This window comes from Lithobates pipiens, unplaced genomic scaffold, assembly GCF_037356315.1.
Source record: "Lithobates pipiens isolate NorthernLeopardFrog02 unplaced genomic scaffold, aLitPip1_a1.2 Scaffold_18, whole genome shotgun sequence".
Taxonomy (NCBI): Eukaryota; Metazoa; Chordata; class Amphibia; order Anura; family Ranidae; genus Lithobates; species Lithobates pipiens.
Genome location: NW_027507758.1, coordinates 435,406,444 through 435,426,733, shown reverse-complemented (window position 1 = coordinate 435,426,733; position 20,290 = coordinate 435,406,444). Strand labels below are relative to the sequence as shown.

At 45.2% G+C, this 20,290-nt stretch overlaps 1 protein-coding gene across 1 annotated transcript in view; it reads right to left on the bottom strand.

The window, feature by feature from the left end:
• Positions 1 to 930: 930 nt before the first annotated feature.
• Positions 931 to 20,290, bottom strand: part of SLC33A1 (solute carrier family 33 member 1) — a 45,993-nt gene continuing 26,633 nt past the window's right edge. Inside the window, exons 5-7 of the mRNA XM_077488111.1 lie at positions 13,812 to 13,929; positions 8,443 to 8,658; positions 931 to 4,444 (exon numbers count right to left, since the gene is read on the bottom strand). Coding sequence (XP_077344237.1) covers positions 4,268 to 4,444; positions 8,443 to 8,658; positions 13,812 to 13,929 — 511 coding nt within the window. The 3' untranslated portion in view covers positions 931 to 4,267. The remainder of the gene's footprint in view (positions 4,445 to 8,442; positions 8,659 to 13,811; positions 13,930 to 20,290) is intronic.

Here is a 20,290-nt window from a genome sequence, read left to right as displayed (position 1 = left end):
TTGGTAATTTTATTATTTTTGCATCTTGCTCAATCTATTGTGATCCTGTGTTGTCTGTTAAGTGTGTCTGTGTCATAACAATTTCCCAATTTCCCTTTAGGATTAATAAAGTATTCTGTATACAAAACAAAAAAAATAAAAAGGGAGCAGTACGATAAATTGTGCACCAAGCTGCCCCCTGGCGCAGCCGGCAATGCAGATCGTCTGTAGCGGTGAATCACTCCTGATGCAGTGTCAATTGGCCCCAATACTTACCAGTGAGTAAAAACTTTGCTTCCTTGAAAAGCCATGGGCGCTGTTGGTATCCAACACTTCCAGGTGCGTCAGATAACTGGTTCCCCACTGAGTGCTGTGGTTAGTCCCGCTGACTACTATGTTGCTACAGGACACCCAGAAGTGTTTGATACCAACAGCATCTCACAGATCTCTGAAAAAATGTTTAAATATTTTACAGTGTATCTGTAATTCTAATTTGTTACTCTAGCAGCCTTAAAGGGGTTGTAAAGGTAAATGTTTTTTCACCTTAATGCATTCTATGCATTAAGGTGAAAAAACATCTGACATTGCCTGCTCCCCCAACCCCCCCGTTTTACTTACCTGACCCCTCGAAAATCCTGCGCTCGCCCCCGTCGTCCTTTCCACCGTTCAGCCTGACCGCTGATTGGCTGGAGTGGATGGATGGAAAGCAGCGCAGCCATTGGCTCGCGCTGATGTCAATCACATCCACTGATGCGGAGGCTATAGCCACCGGCTGTATCACGGGAGCGCGCCCGCGGATGCTTCTCACCATGCAAGGGAGCTCGCATGAACATAAGCACCTGCGGGAGGAAGCAGAGACAGCCGCCGAGGGACCCCAGAAGAGCAGGTTCAGGGCCACTCTGTGAAAAACAAGCTGCACAGTGGAGGTAAGTATCACGTTTGTTATTTTAAAAAGAAAAAAAAAAAAAAAAAAAATCACTTTACAATCCCTTTAAGTAAGCCTTTATAATTCTATAAAATACTCTTGCAAGAAATATTTTCCATTTTTAGTGGTAAATTGGGAAACCTCTTCAAAAGGAGTTTTTCACTTCCATGATTTCAGGAATGGAAGGCTGCCCATTTTTAATAAAAGTGTAAACAGCTGTCAGATATCAGCCTTTTTGTAATTCAGGTACATTACTAACAGCTGCTATCTGGTTGCTACACATTACAAAATCTCATTATACGCAACACTAAAATGTCTAAGAGGTCTTATCATGTGGGCACACTCTGCTCTGTTCATCAGGCGATCCGTGAGCAGATCCTCTGCTTAATCAGAGCAGAAAGGGACAGATGTCACTTTTGTTAATTTTGCGCATTTTCAATTTTTTGGTCGAAATCAGGACAGTGGAATGTGGTGGACCCATGTAGGTTCTATGGGTTTCCCGATGTTAACAGACTTGTGTGAGGCTACCTCTAATCTGTCACATTTGGTTCAGAACATCGTAAAAAGGATGTAGTCCTCCTTTTCAGTTTTTTTTTTTTTCCTGGACTTGAATGGAGTCGGAGGTAGGTGGATGTAACGGATGCAAGTCTATTTAGTCGCCTATCCATAGACCTGCAAGAAGCTTCTGATCAGATCTGCCTAAAAAGAATGACAGGCGGACCTGGCGGGAAAGTCTGTGTGAATGGAGCATAAGAGTCCTTTCACACGGGCATTTTTAGTTCAGTCACATTTTTTGCTAATACTGATTCACTTTACATCTGTTTTTAGGCCCTATGCATACTGAGAGTTTAAACCCAGTGCATGGGGCTCTGGGGTTTACCTGGGGGTGAAGGGCACAGGTGTCCCATCCAGTCCCACTGCTGGCAGCCTATCAAACTGTTTGAGAGGCTGACAGCTGCTGCAGCTGGATAAGGCACCTTGTGGTACAATTTTTGTAGGGCTGTATACACCCAGGGGAAAATGCTCAGAGTGTAAGCTTCTTGCATTGCAGCCATTCGTGCGGGCGCAAACTGCCCTAAATAATTGTATCACTAGGTGCCCTTTCCAGCTGCAGGAGCTGTCAGCCTCTGATTGAGTTTAACAGGCTACTGGCAGAGGAGCTGGATAGGAGACCTGTGTCCTCTCTGCCTTCAACCAAACATCACAGCTCCATGCACCAGTGTGCATGGGGCCCTGCATTTACCTTTGTTTAGTTGTTGAAGTAACTTATCATAAATTACATGAGTATAAACAAGAAATATGTTTCTTGCCTAAAAACAAACAGAAGAGACCTAAAGTGGATGACATCCGCATATGTCAACAAAAACAGTAAAAGATACAGACCTTTTCTATTTTTTTTTTTCATAAGTCCATTTACATCCGCCCGCCCATACACATACAGCACATTATGATTCAGTCTGGATCTGTCTAAAGAACAGACAGATCCAGACTGAGCATCTATGTGAAATGCACTACCAGGCTTTAGGCTGCACAGTGTTGCAAAAAGTGAGTCAGATTGGTTTTCTGCTCCATTCTAGTGTGCCGAGTTTAAGCACCACCTCTTAACATGCATGTGTTAATGCGACGTTCCAGAACTAAAAAGTGTGAATGAGCTTTTGGGGGCCCAGTTATAAACTAGATGTATGGCCTAACTGCAGCCATAACAATGCCTTTATAATAAAGTACCTTTGGCACAATTATAAACCTCTACTTTATAAATGTGCTCAGCACAGTGCTTGCTTTGGAAGTTTAAAGCAAACAGAATGCCATAAATTATAATGAATAAGAAAGAGTGCTCAAGATCATCCGACAGCACTCTTCTCATAAAAGAAAACAAGGACAGAGGGTGCACCAGCCTTGCGCATTACCTTTGCAACACTAGTAAGCCTACTTTGGACTTTTTCATCCCACCCAAGTCTACTGGCCAGTAAATCTTGCTGGATGAGGCCAATGAAGGACTTTGCAATATCTGTCCGATTTTATCACTAGTTTGTGAGTACACCATATTACTTTTTAATACATTTTTGTGGTGCAAAGGTAATGTGCAAGGCTGGTGCACCCTCTGTCCTTGTTTTCTTTTACAGCTACTCCTGGGTTCCCCCTGACCTGTTGAGAGTGGCAGCACAACTGCAGGGAACAACTTCAGGACTTTGAACATCTGAACGAAAGAGAGGGGTAAATTGAACTTTAAATCAAGTACATGTATAAATGCGCCTTCATCCCTAATCTGGGAGAGAATGAGGGGGTTGTAGGATTTATGAGGCAGGTAATAAGACAACAGAGGACAACTGCAGGGCATTAAAGGCTCTGTACTGCACTATGCTTGCTGTAAATAAAACATAGAATGCAAGGCGTGGTATGGAGTATTTATGGCAATATCCTGTGGTGTGCGGAGAGGGGACCACCCTTAAAGCTGAACTCTAAAATTTCAGTTGCTTGCTAAAATTTGCTGACTTACAAAGAGTTAAGTCCAATGAGGTGCAACCCACCTTGTGGACTTCTTTTATTCTTTTTAAAAACAAACAATTTTGCTGAGTGCTGGAAGTACAGCTATCATTACGCTCCTGGTGTTTTGACAGGAGAGATGCTGCTTTCTCATACAGCATCAGCACTGCCTGCCCTCCCCTATACCATCCATTTCCAGAAGTTTTTTTAATTTTGCCAGTGGATTCACATTATACAAAGCACTCTGATTGGGCAGGAGGAGAGGAGGGTGGGCACAGCAGCTGCATATGACTTCAGGAGCAGGGACCAGAAGGTCCAGCATTGGTAGTATAGTGATAACTATGCCCCAGACGCTCAGTAAAAATCTAAAAATTGTAAAATAAAGATATAAGTGCATAAGGTGGCATGCTCCTCATTGGACCAAATCCCTAGTAATCCAGTACATTTTACAAAGTGGCTGAATTCCTGAAGTTCAGCTTTAATTATAAATAGGCCTCTGAGTGTACCTTCTTCTCTAGGTGTGTGCCTAAAATTAGGAGACAAACTAAAAAAAGAAGGGTTCAACTGACCCATGTAACAAACCTCTTTGTTTACAATGGAACATTATTACTCAAGTGTTGATTTGAACACTTTAGTCACTTAACAGCATTGCCACTGTTTCAATGACTCTAAAAAAGCTCTTTTTCTGGCTTACTTGTACTTTGCTAATGGATAGCACATTGCAGACGACCCATGTAGCTGTGACTGAGAACTTTCTAAGCTGCCATAAACAGTATAGCAAGGATTTATTTTGTTTTCTATAAAAGTTGATTGTAGCACTGTTCTTGGGTAGAACCGATTTCAATTCTTCCTTCCAGTTTTCAGTTCTTTCTTCCAGTTTTAATAATAAATGCTCCTCCGCTGGCACTTCCATGAAGATTGCCTTTCGTCCTGCAGTTTCTTAAATGAGGGTCCCAGAAAGAACCACCAGCAAAATCCAATGACCACACATATAACAGACTCCACATAATAACCATCTAGTGTTGTCACACATGTGCCACCAAGTTTTACACACAGCTGAAAGAAACATGAAGAAAAATGAAAGGCAAATGTAAATATCTTAGTGAAAAAATAACCAAATGAACCTCGTTTAATAAATTATCTTTAGGCAAAACTGTCTGGGTTTACCCACAGCAAACAATAATGAATATAGAACATGCAAGAAAATGAAAAGGAAACTGATCTTCTGACAACACATGTTTTCACTCAGACACTTTCAATTGGTTTGCTAGAAAATTACTCAAACATTATATGTTTTTTTAGCAGGGGCTCTAGGGAATAAAATGGTGATTGTCGCAACTTTTTACTTCACATGGTATTTGCGCAGGAATTTTTCAAAAGTTTCATGAATAAAAAAAAACAACATAAAACTATCCCAATTTTTTTGTAAAGATGATGTTAAGCTGAGAAAATAGATGTCTAGCAAGCCACGCTTTAAAATTGTGCACACATGTGGAATGGCGCCAAACTTCGATACTTAAAATTCTCCATAGGTGACACTTTAAAACTTTTTACAGGTTTTAAACGCACATGGCAATACATCACTTTTATTCCGCATAGAAGGAATGTAAACATCCCTTGTAATAGGAATGGTGCATGACAGGTCTTAACAGGTTTTAAACGCACATGGCAATACCTCACATGTGTGATTTGAAAACCGTTTACATATGTGGACGCAACTGACATATGCATTCGCTTCTGTGTGCGAGCACGCAGGGACAGACGCTTTTTACCATTTTTTTTACACTTTCTCTTTAAAAAAAATATTTTTTTTTTTATCACTTTTATTCCTCATAGAAGGAATGTAAACATCCCTTGTAATAGGAATGGTGCATGACAGGTCTTTTTCAGGCTGGAAAGCCTGGAAAAACACCAAACCCCCCCCCCAAAAAACCTGCCTTGGCCTTTCCAGCCGAGTCCCCGGCTTTATTTACATCCACCGACCTGGGTGTGTCTTCCTAAGATCACCCCCGGGCCTCCGAGGGTCATAGGGATGACTGGGGAACATCTGGTCTCTAGAAATCTCTATGATCAACTTGCAGCAGCAACCAATTAGTTTTCCGGCTCGCCGATCGTATGGGCGAGCCCGCAGAAGCACTGGAAGGTTGCGGGGGGTTGTCACCTGTAAGAACGATCAAGTGGCTAAACTGCCGCAATGATTGTTCTTATGGTGCTCAGAATCGCCAGCCAAAAAAGTTGATATCTTAACGATGCCTGTAACTGCAGGTATAATTCAGATATCCTCACTCAATGTCAAAGACGTCATATGATATCCTTGGGCTGGAAGTGGTTAAAGTGGTTGTCAAAGCGGAGTTTTCCCCAGAAATGGAACTTCCGCTTATCAGATCCCCCCCCCCTCCCTCCGGTGTCACATTTGGCACCTTTCAGGGGGGAAGGGGGAGCAGATACCTGTATAATCCAGGTATTTGCTCCCACTTCCGGCAAAAGATTGCTGCAGTATCTGCAGCGATCTACACCATGTCCGGTCCCTCCTCTGTACCCCGCTGTCTTCTGAGAGACACACAGGTCCCAGAAGACAGCAGAGACCTCTCAGAAAGCACAGTACGACTCATTCATGCGCAGTAGGGAACCAGGCTGTGAAGCCGCAAGATGTCTGCGCCTCCACCCGAAGCCGAGGGACAGGTTGGCTATGGGTATGGACGTCGCGAGTGCCCTGGACAGGTAAGTGTCCTTATTTTAAAAGTCAGCAGCTGCAGTATTTGTAGCCGCGGTCTTTTAAAAAAAAATTTTCAGGCAGAACTCTGCTTTAAGCCACTTTCACATCTTCTTACCATCCCCTCTGTGTTCTAATCCTGTGTCCCCCTGCATGAGTGATTTATAATAATAATAATAAAAAAAAAAAAAAAAAAAAAAAAAAAAAAAAGCTTGCTATACCTCATTTCTCTTCTCAGCGATCACATGATCGGCTGGCTTTCTCCTCTCCCTGTCTGACAGATGCAGCGGGCGGGGCCGAGATTACCCCCCAGCGTCACTCAGGAGGAGGAGGAGAGGGGAGGAGAGGAGAGAGCCAGCTGAACATGTGATCGCTGAGAAGAGCTGTGAAATGAGGTATAGCAAGCTTTTTTTTCCTTTTTTTATATAAATCACTCACGCAGGGGGACACAGGATTAGAACACAGAGGGGATTGTATGAAGATGTGAAAGTAATTTAAGCAGCAAGGCCACTGTCACAAGCTGACAGGCAGGGAGGGAGAGCACAGAGGAGACAGCAGGCTGCGGATGAAGGAGGCACACAAAATGGCCAGTGTCAGGGCTCGGCAGCCATGATACACCATAGTCAGTTTACATAAGGGAGGGGAGCCAGGCAGAATCAGGTTTAACTAAGGATTTAAAGAAGTTGCATGCAAGTCGTGCCAAAGTGATGCTGGGATTCAGCTTTGATTTAGCGGCAGTGTGAACCAGGGCTTAGGAGCATTCTTCCCACTGACCATCACACTAATGCATCATGAGTTGTAGATATAGTAATTAGCAGGGGTTCCCTGAGACCAGAAAGTTATTTCAAGGGTTCTGCGGTGTTGAAAAGGTTGAGAAAGACTGATAGATTCTTCCATCCACGCTACACAAACGCTGATGGAGAAATCTGCACTGCTAGCTAATGTATCCAAGCATACATGACAACCACAACTGTCCGAATACCCAAACAGTGACTGATTCAGATAGGATGAAGTCACTGTTCGGTCAACAGTTTTCTATCTGGCGCCTTTATATTTTTCAGTTGAAGTTTGTCAAGCTGGGGGGTGCCAAAAGGGGCACCCACGGCTCAAATTTTGGCAGATTACTGTTGAAGCAGCTGAAATTTTAGCCATGAACGGCCAGTCTAATGCCTATTGCACATAAAATGATTCTCAAACACTAATCCACATGTGCTTTTAAAAAGGCACTGTAGCTTTCCTAAAATTCAAAAGATGTATTTTTAAACATAAAACAGTGCCTATTTAGTGCGTTTCCCATAGCTACATCAGCTATTAGAGTTGTGCTTGGCCCTGGTTCCACTAGTAAAGCTGTCTGTCACGGCTCATCAGTTAAAGCAGAACTAAAGTTTCATGGTTACATACTCTGAGCAGGCAGGCAGGCTTTTTGTTGCAGAGCAGACATGCGATGTCTCTTCTGCAATAAACTACACTTAGCTGCCTGTTCACAGCGATACCCGGAATGTAAACTGAGCTGTGCATGCATAGTTCAGCTTACAGTGGCTGACCTGATACGTGTGTATCAGAATAACTAGGTCCTGCACACACGCAGGAGTGACATCATCTTGCCCTGGCCAATGAAGGTAGCTGAAAACTGGCACATAGGGGTAGATGTTGGCGGAGGCAATGCACTTTTGGAAAGGAGAGTATTGATTCCTTTAGTTCTGCTTTAGACCCCTTTCACACTGCAGGTGTTTTTCAGGCGCTACAGCCAGAGGACTTTCACACTGGAGCAGTGCGCTGGCAGGGCGTCACAAAAAGTCCTGCCTGCAGCTTCTTTGGAGCAGTGAACTCACCGCTCCTCCACCGCTGCTCCCCACTGAAATATATGGGGCAGCGCTGGGATACTGCCAGAAAACCGCTGCTCTGGCAGCGTTTTGCGAAAAGATTTAACCCCTTTTCAGCCGGTAGCGGGGGGTTAAAACCGCCCCACAAGTGGCCAAATAGCGCTGCTAAAACGACGCTAAAAATAGCACCGCTTTATCGCTGACACCCTAGGCGGCTCAGTGTGAAAGGGGTCTAAAGGCAACTTCAAATACTTTCTATCCACTGGGAATCACAAAAATTATCACACACAACTGCCAGAAACTAAGCATTCTACCACCCACAAGTTCAATTGGCCGAACTAGACAATAAATTGCCCATATAAAATTATGGATTTTGCAATTTTGATTCCATCTGCTTGCGGCCAATTGAAAGCATCAGATTATGTCTGTCGCATTCAAACTGCAAAACATGCTATCTGAACATGCTGTATATACAGAAACATTATAGTGTACAAGAATAGCATGGCATATAAGTGTACCTCAGCAGCGTCATGATCAGCACAGATCTGTCCTTCTGCTCCAACACACTCTTTACTTGTCAGATGATCCACAAACCAAAGTGCTACAGTAGCAGGCCAATTGCCTCCAAGATTGGACACTGTATTTAGCAGGGTCATATAAGTTCCTCCAATGAGAGGATCGCTCACTTTGGCATTAAAAGCCATGACTGCCACAAACATACTATATAATGTAACCTGGAAGGTAAAAAAAAATAAAAAAAAAATCAAATGTTACAAGCTATTAATGTACACTAAAAAAAGTGACCACAGAGCAGACAGTTATATGGTAATTATTCATCAGATACTTTATTACTAGGTCTTTAAAATTACTATATACTGCTAATAACATTACCAAGGAAAAAAAAGAAAAAACTGCTGGAGCCATCACAATCGGAAATCCCCAGATAATATATGGCACTTATTTAATACTCAAGGCCTCATGACTTTGTGGGTCAAAACAGCCACCAAGATGATGCTCACAGAAAGGATAGCATCTGAACAATATCTTTGCCTTCTTTTACTACAGTAGACTCACATTAGGGTTAATTGTATTACCGCTTACTATGTCCAAAATAAAATACTAGCAAAGGTGTGCCTATTCCTACAGAGAAGGAAAAAGTATTTGATCTCCTGCTGATTTTGTAAGTTTGCCCACTGACAAAGAAATGATCAGTCTAGAATTTTAATGGTAGCTTTATTTTAACAGTGAGAGACAGAACAAGAAAAATATCCAGAAAAAACGCATTTCAAAAAAGTAATAACTTGATTTGCCTATTAATGAGTGAAATAAGCGTTTGACCCCTTTACAAAACAGGACTTCGTACTTGATGGCAAAACCCTTGTTGGCAATCACAGAGGTCAGACGTTTCTTGTAGTTGGCCACCAGGTTTGCACACATCTTAGGAGCAGGCAAACTAGGCAGCAGGGCATTGGAGGAGCAGGGTGGGTGGCATCGTGGACAGAGACAGCCATAGGACACACATCGCGCCACTTGTCCTGGAAGAGTCCAAAGCTCAGCTGCTCCTGCAGCACGCCCTGCTTACGCAGCCTCTCCGCGACTGGAAGCCGGAGCCCCGGGTTGGAACCGAGTGATCAGGTGATCTGTCATGGGGGAGGAGCTGGAGGTCTCCCCTGCATGAGCTGACACACAGACTGTCGCTGCCCGACATGTGAACGGAGCTGGAAAAAAGTGCCAGTGCCCCAAGGTAAAAAAAATTTAGGTGGTGGTGGGTGGTGATGGCACTAGGGATGAAGGTTTCCATAGGAGAACAAGACCCCATCACTGGTGTGTGACCCATCCCTCCACCTGGCTCTATCCTCCCCCCCCATCTGGCTGCATCATCCCCCTCTCCTGTCCATCTGGCTCCATCCTCCCTCCACCTGGCTGCACCACCCCCTCCTGTCCACCTGGCTCCATCCTCCCCCCACCTGGCTGCACCTCCCACCCCCTCCACCTAGCTGCACCCTGCTCTGCTGTCCACCTGGCTCCATCCCTCCACCTGGCTCCATCCTCACCCAACCTGGCTACACCTCCCTCTCCTGTTCACCTGGCTCCATCCTCCCCCACCTGGCTGCACCCCATTCCCTGTCCACCTGGCTCCATCCCTTCACCTGGCTGCACCCTCTCTCCTGTCCAACTAGCTCCATCCCTCCACCTGGCTCTATACTCCCCCCACCCGGCTGCAACCCCTTCTCCTGTCCACCTGGCTCCACCCAACCCCCACCTGGCTCCATCCCTCCACCTGGCTGCTTCCCCCTATCCTGTCCACCTTGCTCCATCCTACCCCCACCTGGCTGCCCGGCCCCTCACCTGTCCACCTTGCTCCAACCTACCCCCACCTGGTTGCACCCCCCTCTCCTGTCCACCTGGCTCCATCCCTCCACTAGGACTTCTGGTGCTAAAATTATTGAATTAAGTAGCTGGCCTCGCCTAGGGTGCAAAATAGTCTACTATCAGCCATGCTCCGCCCCCCCCCCCGATCATACATAACTAGGTGGATGCTGCATCTGTCCCACGGTGCCTCTGCACTGAGAACCAATCGATTGAGCACCGCCGATCACTTGGTTTTCAGAGCTCCGTGAGCAGAGAGCTGTAGATCAGTCACAGGTCTCTGCTCTCTTTCCTCGCTCACTGGTGCATTGAGCTGTGGAGGGGGCAGAGTGGCTGAGACAGGTGTCAGTCCAGGCACCTGGCAGATCCAAACTCTCTGGTCGGGATGACGCGGTGCCTGGACTGAAATCAGTGACGTCAGCAGAGAACAGGTTTTAGCCCGCTCTCTGCTGAAAACAGGTGACAGGAGTACAATATGAATTGCACTCATGTGATCCATTGGAGAAGTCCAGCCAAAGGAGCTTTTGCTGAACTTCTCTAAGTTTTCAAGGCCAACGTTTGGCAACTCAAACCTTCAGCTCCCTCCACGTATTTTCAATGGGATTAAGGTTTGGAGACTGGCTAGGCCACTTCAGGACCTTAATGTGCTTATTCTTGAGCCACTCCTTTGTTGCCTTGGCCATGTGTTTTGGGTCATTGTCATGCTGGAATACCCATCCACGACCCATTTTAAATGCCCTGGCTGAGGGAAGGAGGTTCTCACCCAAGATTTTACGGTACATGGCCCTATCCATCGTCCCTTTGATGCAGTAAAGTTGTCCTGTCCCCTTAGCAGAAACCCCCCCCCCCCAAAGCATAATCGTTCCACCTCCATGTTTCATGGTGGGGAAGGTGTTCTTGGGTTCATAGGCAGCATTCCTCCTCCTCCAAACACGACAAGTTGAGTTGATGCCAAAGAGCTTGATTTTGGTCTCACTTGACCAAAACACTTCACTCTGAATCATTCAGATGTTAATTAGCAAACTTCAGATGGGCCTGTACATGTGCTTTTTTGAGCAGGGTGAACTTGCGGGCGCTGCAGGATTTCAGTCCTTCACAGCATAATGTGTCACCAGTTGTTTTCTTGATAACTATGGTCCCAGCTGCCTGGAGATCATTGATGAGATTCTCCCATGTAGTTCTGGGCTGATACCTTACCGTCTTCCTGATCTTTTAACCTTCACAAGGTGAGATCTTGCATGGAGCCTCAGACCGAGGGAGATTGACAGTTATTTTGCGTTTCTTTCATTTGTGAATAATAGCACCAACTGTTGTCACCCTCTCACCAAGCTGCTTGGTAGCCCATTCCAGCCTTGTGTAGGTCTCCAATCTTGTCCCTGACATCCTTGAACAGCTCTTTGGTCTTGGTCATGGTGGAAAGATTGGAATTGGATTAATTGCTTCTGTGGACAGGTGTCTTTTATACAGGTAACAAGCTAAATTTAGGAGCACCTCTTTAGGCTGGGGACCAAATACTAATTTCACGCATTAAAAATCAATTAATAACATTTTTGAAATGCATTTTTCTGGATATTTTTGTTGTTTAGCTGTTAAAATAAAACTACCGTTAAAATGATAGACTGATAATTTCCTTGTCAGTGGGCAAACGTACAAAAACAGCAGGGGATCAATTACTTTTTTCTCTCACTGTAACTGGCTAATTTGGATAGGTGGTAGGGTAAATAGCAAAATGATACACAGTCCAATTTGGGATGGTCTTGTAGAGAGGGAACAGGTAGGACAGGAATGGGGTGTTATTGCAATTTCTACACTCAGAAAATGTTCACAACTCTAGTACTTTAAGATTGGGGTAAGTTTAGAAACGTGCAATTGTTATTTGTTTCCGTTTTAGGATCAGGAAATATATGTATTATACTGAGCACTAAATAAGGAACATGAGCAGCTGAAGAAGGAGCTAGAGGTGCCACATTTGAGAGATCACTTCTAAAAACTACAAATTCAGTTTAAAGGAGAATGAAATATGGCAGTGGATCATCTGCGAGCACATTCTCAATTGCAAAGAGCATGAACCATATTTCTGTTGTATGCTTGGAGTTTATGTTTGTGGGAAAGAGTACAGTAAATCTAAAATGTGAACAGTAGGGTATCATCCCGATATAGTAGGAAAAGGACAGAGAGTATTTTGGGACTTTAAATATACTCCAATGTGCACACTTACCATGCAAAAAGAAAAAAAAATGATTTTCCTATATCATACAGTTTGTATAAAAACCATTTATTTCATACAATATAAAAACACATATTGTGGTCTGTGAAATACATTACAAAGATAAGCGCATGGAATCTTCTAAGAAGGAGCTTGTGTACAATAGTATCCACTTAATTTCCTACTTCCCAGTGTATTTCCACCTATGTTTGTGGTCCGTGAAATACACCACTCAATCATGCTGACTTTCCCAATGTGCAGTAATTGGCCAAAACACTTCAGATTTAATTCTAAAAAACTGGTAACTTTAGACTAGAGCAGGGGTAGGCAACCTCGGCCCTACAGCTGTGGTGAAACTACAAGTCCCACGAGACATTGAAAGACCCTGACCATCACAGGCATGACTCCTAGAGGCAGAGGCAGGAAGGGATGTGTAGTTTTACCACAGCTGGAGTGCCGAAGTTGCCTACCCCAGGTCTAGAGTATCCTGACCACACCCAGCCTGCAGCAAGCACACAGTGTAATAATGTCAAGACACATACACACAGGTTAAAACCAAAAAATTATTCAGATTTCATAGCCCAGGTACAATACATCACAGATGTTCTACTTCTATTACACCTGTTGACATCAACAAAGAGGCACCATCTCTCTCACTGACACCAACAATGGGGCACTATTCACCCCACTGACACCAACGATGGGGCACTACCCCCCCCCCCCACTGACACCAACAATTGGGTACTATTCACCCCCACTGACAATGGGGCACTATTCCCCCTACGGATGCCAACAATGGGGCACTATTCCTCTCACTGAGACCAACAATAGGGCAATATTCCACCAACTGACACCAACGATGGGCCACTATTCCTCCCACTGACACATCAATGAGTCACTATTCCTCTCACTAATACCGATGACGGGGCACTATTCCTCCCACTGACACCAACAATAGGGCATTATCCCTCCCTTCCCTCCTACGCATACTAACACTAGGTAACATTTTTTTAATTATTATTATTATTTTTTTATTTTTTTTTAACACCCACTAACCACCAACCCTGGCACATTTTTTTTAATGCATACTGAACACCAAGCCCAAGGTGTTTTTCACTCTCACAGACGGAGTAATTTTCTACTCCCGCTGGCTACATACAGTCTGCCTCACCTTAACCATGAAAGGCAGTGAACTGGCCCTTTGCTTAGAAAATTCTGGGACCCCCTGCACTAAACTTATTCCAGTCATTACAAAAATCACAGCATTAAAGGTATAAAATTATAAGTAATAATACTATCGGATAGTGTTACCTGGTGTAAGGCATAGCTCAACAGAATAGCAGCATAGTAGTAAATAGGAAAGCCTCCTTCATGGCTAACGTGTGGAGTCCACCAAACTAAAAAGGCAAATTGTAGGCCCATAAGCAACCTATAATAAGAAGGCAACAGGCAGAGAAAGACAATGTTAGAATAAAAGCAGAATGTGAAAAATAAAACTTTTTCAACTGTTTTACTTTGCCTCATGTGTAAAACACTGGGTAGAATAATGCTATTGAAAAATGTACCTTACTTTAAAATTAAAAATGTAGAAAGTAATAAGTGCCAACACATGACTGTCTGGGTGCTCAGCCTATTTGCTAGAGCCTAACTGGCATTTCTACTGTTATGACTCACATGATAGCTAATGGGGACATTATACGTTTGAGACCGGGTTTCAAGTTAAGATAACTATGGGCGTTTTATATACTACCTCTTCGTTAGAGAGGCTGTTAAATGGTTTTCTTGCATAGACAATTCTCTTTGTCTTTTCTGTTGTGGAAATATTTCTATGAGACTACATATTGTTTTTTCAGATGGAGCACTTTGTATACCTCCCAGGATTGTTCTGCTGTACTAAGTTGTATAACTGTTTGCATTTCCTTGTATTGCAAAGTAAAACTAAATAATTTATAAAAATAAAAAAAAAATAAAGAAGGGTAGAAAGTGAAGATTTTGTGCATTATTTTTGACATTTTCACAAAGTTATAAACATGTTAAAGAGGAGCTCCAGGGTTTTTTTTATTTTTATTTTTCTAAGCCAGCAGCTACAAATACAGCTGCTTAGCTGCTGAATTTCAATGTTAGAGGACTTACCTGTCCAGAAATCCAGTGGTGTCCTCACCCAAAGTGAATTTTCAATCGGCTATCGGGCGTTGGAGCCACCATCTTGAAAAAGGGCAAACTGTTTCCTACCTAGCATGCATGCAGCACCCAGTGCTTTGTGAATGGGCCGGCTGCTGTGGGGAAAAAGGGGATTTCTGGCTCAGTTTGCCATGGCTGTCATAACAAGGTACCTGCTCCCCCCAAAAGGTGCTAGATGAGGCAGACAAGCGGAGCTTCCCCTTTTGGATGGAGCTCTGCTTTAAGCCTACTTTCACTCTCAACATGGGCATAAACATTTTACTGATTATAAGGCTAAATTTTTTAATGTGTAAATGCATTTTTATTTAAATGTACATTTCACCTCGCATTTGTAACGGACTAAACCGGAATCTGGTCCGGTTTTTTCCAGCCTCTGTGGCAGGCTGGGTTCCGGTCCGGATGTTCGGATCCACTGGAGTCCACAGTCAGCTGGACTTTAAATATCCAGGAAGAGAGCACATCAGTGCTCTGGTTTTGAGACTCAGGAAGGAACCTGAGTGAGAGCAGCTCTGGTGTTGGACTAAAAGGTTTGCTTTACTGCATGTTTTGTGGGTGACGGGGACCAGCCCCGTACTGTATAGAGAGGAAACTACTTGTTTAGTTAGCGCTGGATGGCAAGGATTTAAATTTATTGTTTTGTTTATTTTTATTTTGCAAACTTCCTGTAAATAAACCTGCCATCTGTCAGATTTTTAAGAAAGTGCCCGTTTGCTGACTGTCATTCAGAAAAGGTGATCCCCATGAGCTAACCTCTCACATGTGGTGGATTCAGCGGGCAATTTCTAAAAATGGAGGAAATGACAAAGGCCCTGCTGCAGGCCAATACAGCTCAGCGGGAAACCAACCGCCAAGTCGCAGAGACCGCTGCAGCACAACAAACAGCCCAGCAGGAAATAAAGCAGCAGTTCACAGAGGCTCAGGTGGAACTGAAAAAAGGGGTCCTCCCCTCCTGTGTCAGTGGAATCAAAGATGGTACATGCCTCCTACCACCTGCAAAAGATGACACGTGCGGATGATGTTGAGGCATACATTGCGACTTTCGAGAGAGTCACTGTCTGCGAGGAATGGCAAAAAGAGCAGTGGGCGGGTCTGTTGGCCCTATTTCTAACTGGAGAACCCCAAAAGGCCTATTTTGATCTAGAACCAGATAAGGCCCAGGACTATGAGACTCTAAAGAGATATTCATACACTTGGGTGTCACCATGGCAGTCCGGGCCCAGCATGTGCATCAGTGGCCCTACTCCAGCAAATGTTTGACCTGGTCCACCTCACCAAGAAGTGGTTGCAGCTGGAGACCTTGACGGGCCCTCAAATCGTGGAGCGTGTGGTAATGGACCGGTATCTGCATGCGTTCCCCGCTGCTCTGAGGAAGTGGGTTGGACAGGGGGACTCCAAAACTGCAACCCAGTTGGTGGACCTAGTGGAGAGGTACATTGCTACTGAAGACTTGGTGAACCTAGACTATGCCCCACTTCGGTGTCTCTAGGGGTGCAAGATCGCCCAGTGGTTCTGGTAAGACTGTTCCGGAGTTTAAAAGCATGGGGAAGGTGGATAAGACTGTTATTACAGCTGATAAGACTGTGGATCCTAGACCTGGAGACTGACCAAAGAAGCCAGGAAGGTCTTTGGGGCCGTTAAGAGGACTGGAGGTAGTGGACATATGGTGTTTTCATTGCCATGGATTAGGGCATATTGCTGCAAACTGTCCTATAGATGATGAACCTATGCAATGTAATTATGCTTTTATGAAAAGACGTATTTCTCTGTTTGCACAGAGTCGCACTGAAAAACAGATGTGTGTTATTTCAGTGAATGGGAAGCCACTCACAGCCTTGCTAGACTCTGATAGTGTGGTGACCCTAGTCAGGAGTGATTGTGTGAACCCCACAAAACTACACCCCAGTACTATTGGGGTAATTTGCATCCATGGGGACACTCGGGACTACCAGGCAGCGGTGGTTGAGGTTGATACCCCCTGGGGCAGTGCAACACATTTTGTGGGGGTGGTACCTTCACTGTTTCATGAAGCTTGAGTGAGGGGAGATTTTCCCCATTTTGGAATTTATGGGAGAGCAAAGTGAGCCTGGTAGATAGAGCTCCCCCTGCAGGGGAAGCCCGGGAACTCTCACCAGGCCCTTTTTTCCAAAAATAAGAGGGGGCTGTTGGTGGGATCGAGGAAGCTGGAGATCCTCTTCCTTTCCCCATCATGGCTGGGGAGCCAGAGGACCTGGAAGCTAGCTCCCAGCCCGAGGGTAATTAACAGGAGAACACCTCTGACCCTGACAATGAGAGTAGCCAGAATGTGGAAGCCGACTTAGAGGTCAGGTGAGAGGATTTCTGTACCGAGCAACTGCGAGATACCACCCTGAGAGCCAGGGAAAACATTAAGATGTTGGATGGGGAACCCGTAGATTCTAACTGGAGGGTGTCTTTCCCCTACATGGCCATTAAAAACAAATTTATTGTATCAAGTGGTAAAACGTGGAGAGGACGAGATAGAACAGCTACTGGTTCCTAAACCCTTCCGCAGGGTGGTACTAGACCTGGCCCATGGTCATGTAATGGGGGGGATATCTCGGTATCGAAAAAACCAGGGAGAGAATCGCCCAGAGATTTTTCTGGCCCAGGTTGCATGCAGATGTCAAGGAGTACTGCGAATCGTGCCCCGAGTGCCAAATGTCGGTACCGTCACCCCATGTTTGCAGCCCTCTTGTCCCTCTACCAATAATCGAGGTCCCCCTTGCGAGGATTGGCATGGACCTGGTGGGGCCGGTTGTGAAATCTGTCTGGGGTCACCAGCATATTCTGGTGATCCTAGACTATGTAACGCACTATCCTGAGGCCATACCCTTGCGCAACACCTCCGCTAAGGCTATCGCCATGGAATTGGTTTAGGTATTTAGTCGAGTGGGGATCCCAAAAGAGATCTTAACTGATCAGGGCACCCCATTTATGTCTACGGTTACCCACGGAACTGTGTAGACTATACAAAACCTCTCATCTCCATACTTCTGTCTACCACCCCCAAACGGATAGTCTGGTTGAAAGATTTAATAAACTTTGAAAAGTATGCTGAAAAAGGTGGTCGACAAAGATGGGAGGAACTGGCATTTTTTGCTACCATATCTCATGTTTGCCATACGCGAGGTTCCGCAGCCATCCACAGGCTCCCTTTGAACTCTTGTATGGTAGACATCCCAGGGGGCTGCTAGATGTTGCCAAAGAAACATGGGAAGGGGAAGCCACCCCATATAGAAGCATCATAGAGCATGTCTCCTTGATGCAGGATCAAATCGCAGCTGTCCTACCCCTGGTTTGTGAACATATGGAGCGAGCCTTGGAGGCCCAGAGGTGGGTCTCTGACCCGGATGCCAAGGTCTGTACTTTCAGCCCCGGGGACAGAGTGTTGGTACTGGTTCCCACAGTGGAAAGTAAAATTCCTAGCCAAGTGGTCCTTTTGAGGTTGTCGAAAGGGTGGGGGCGGTAAACTACAAAGTCTACCAGCCAGGGAAAAGGAAACCACACCAAAAATTTACCATGTGAATCTCTTAAAGCCCTGGAAAGACAGAGAAACCTTACTGGCCACGTCCCCATCTCTAACAGACCGGGTACCACCCGACGTCCCCATAACAGATACCCTGTCCGTGGCACAACAAAGTGACGTTAGGGCGTTTGTGCATAAAAATAGAGACTTTTGCTCCCCCTTACCCGGACAGACAAACATGACATAGTGACGGAACCAGGGGTTCGCGTAAATGTAAAACTGTATAGAATCCCAGAGGCCAGACAAGAGGCAGTCATGAAGGAAATAAAAAAATATGTTAGAGTTGGACGTGATAGAAGACTCCCACAGTGAGTGGTCGAGCCCCATAGTGCTGGTCCCAAAACCTGATGGTACTATTAGGTTTTGTAACGACTTCAAGAAACTCAGTGTGTTCAAGTTCGATGCGTACCCGATGCCCATAACAACCCTAGACCTAAGGAAAGGCTATTGGCAAATACCACTAACTGCAAATCGGCCAAGGAGAAGACTACCTTTTCCACTCCTGGGGGCCCCTTTCAGTATAATCGGATGTCGTTTGGTCTGCACAGAGCCCCTGCTTCATTCCAGCAAATGATGGACAAAACCTTGAGACCACATCGCGGCTGTACATTTGGACGATGTGGTCATCCACAGCCCAGATTGGGAATCGCACCTGCTCCGTATACAAGCGGTGATAGATTCCCTTAGGGAAGCAGGTCTTACGGCTAACCCAAAAAAATGTGCCATAGGTCTGGAGGAGGCCAAATACCTTGGGTACATTATTGGCCAGGGAGTGGTCAAGCCACAGACCAATAAGGATGAGGCAATTAAAAATTGGTCCCAACCGATCAATAAAAAACAAGTGAGGGCCTTCGTGGGCATTAGGGGTATTACAGACGGTTCATAACAAACTTTGCCACCATGGCTGCCCCTCTGACTGACCTGACCAAGAGTAGAGGGTCGGTCATGGTCAAGTGGAATCCCGAAGCAGAGGAGCCATTTCAGAATTTAAAGCAGACACTTTGTAGGTTACCAGTACTAGTGGCCCCGGACTTCAGCAAGGAGTTTGACGTACAGACGGACGCTTCTGATGTGGGCCTAGGGGCTGTACTATCATAGAACAGGGATGGTGAGGAGCACCCAGGTGTATACCTGAGCCGGAAGCTGAACAAGCACGGAAAGAACCATGCCATCGTAGAAAAGGTGTCTCACCATTAAATGGGCCTTAGACTCCCTGAGGTATTACCTAATGGGGAGGTCGTTTAAACTGGTCACTGACCATGCTCCCCTAAAATGGCTGTGTGACAAGGTGGTTCCTGGCTTTAAAACCCTTTCGGTTTACGGTGGAGCACAGGCTGGGAAAATTCCAAAATAACGCAGATGCCCTCTCTAGCGTGCATTGTCTGGTTGGGTCAAGTGCTCAGCAACAGGGGGAGGATATGTGACGGTATGCGAGGCAAGATGCATGATAATAGGTAAGTTTCACCTCGCGTTCGTTCCATTGCAAGGGACTAAACCGGAATCCGGCCCGTTTTTTTCCAGCCTCTGTGGCAGGCTGGGTTCCGGTCTAGATGTTCGGGTCCACTGGACTTTAAATATACAGGAAGAGAGCACAGCAGTGCTCTGGTTTTGAGACTCAGGAAGGAACCTGAGTGAGAAGAGGTCTGGTGTTGAACTAAAAGGTTTGCTTTACTGCATGTTTTGTGGGCGACGGGGACCAGCCCCGTACTGTAGAGAGAGGAGATTATTTGTTTAGTTAGCGCTGGATGGCAAGGATTTCATTTACGGTTTTGTTTATATTGCAAACCTCCTGTAAATAAACCTGGCATCAGTCAGATTTTTAAGAAAGTGCCCGTTTGCTGACTGTCGTTCATAAAAGGTGATCCCCATAAGCTAACCTCCCACAGTATACACATGTCCTCAGACACAGACAAATACTGCAGCTGCTGACTTTTAATAAGCACTCATCGGTCCATGAGCCAAGCACTGTCCTCACTTGTGATGGTCCTATACCGGTCCTTGGATCCGTAGACCCATCTTCGCTGTGGGAATGGCTGTGACTTCCTGCTGTTTGACAGCCAGCTCC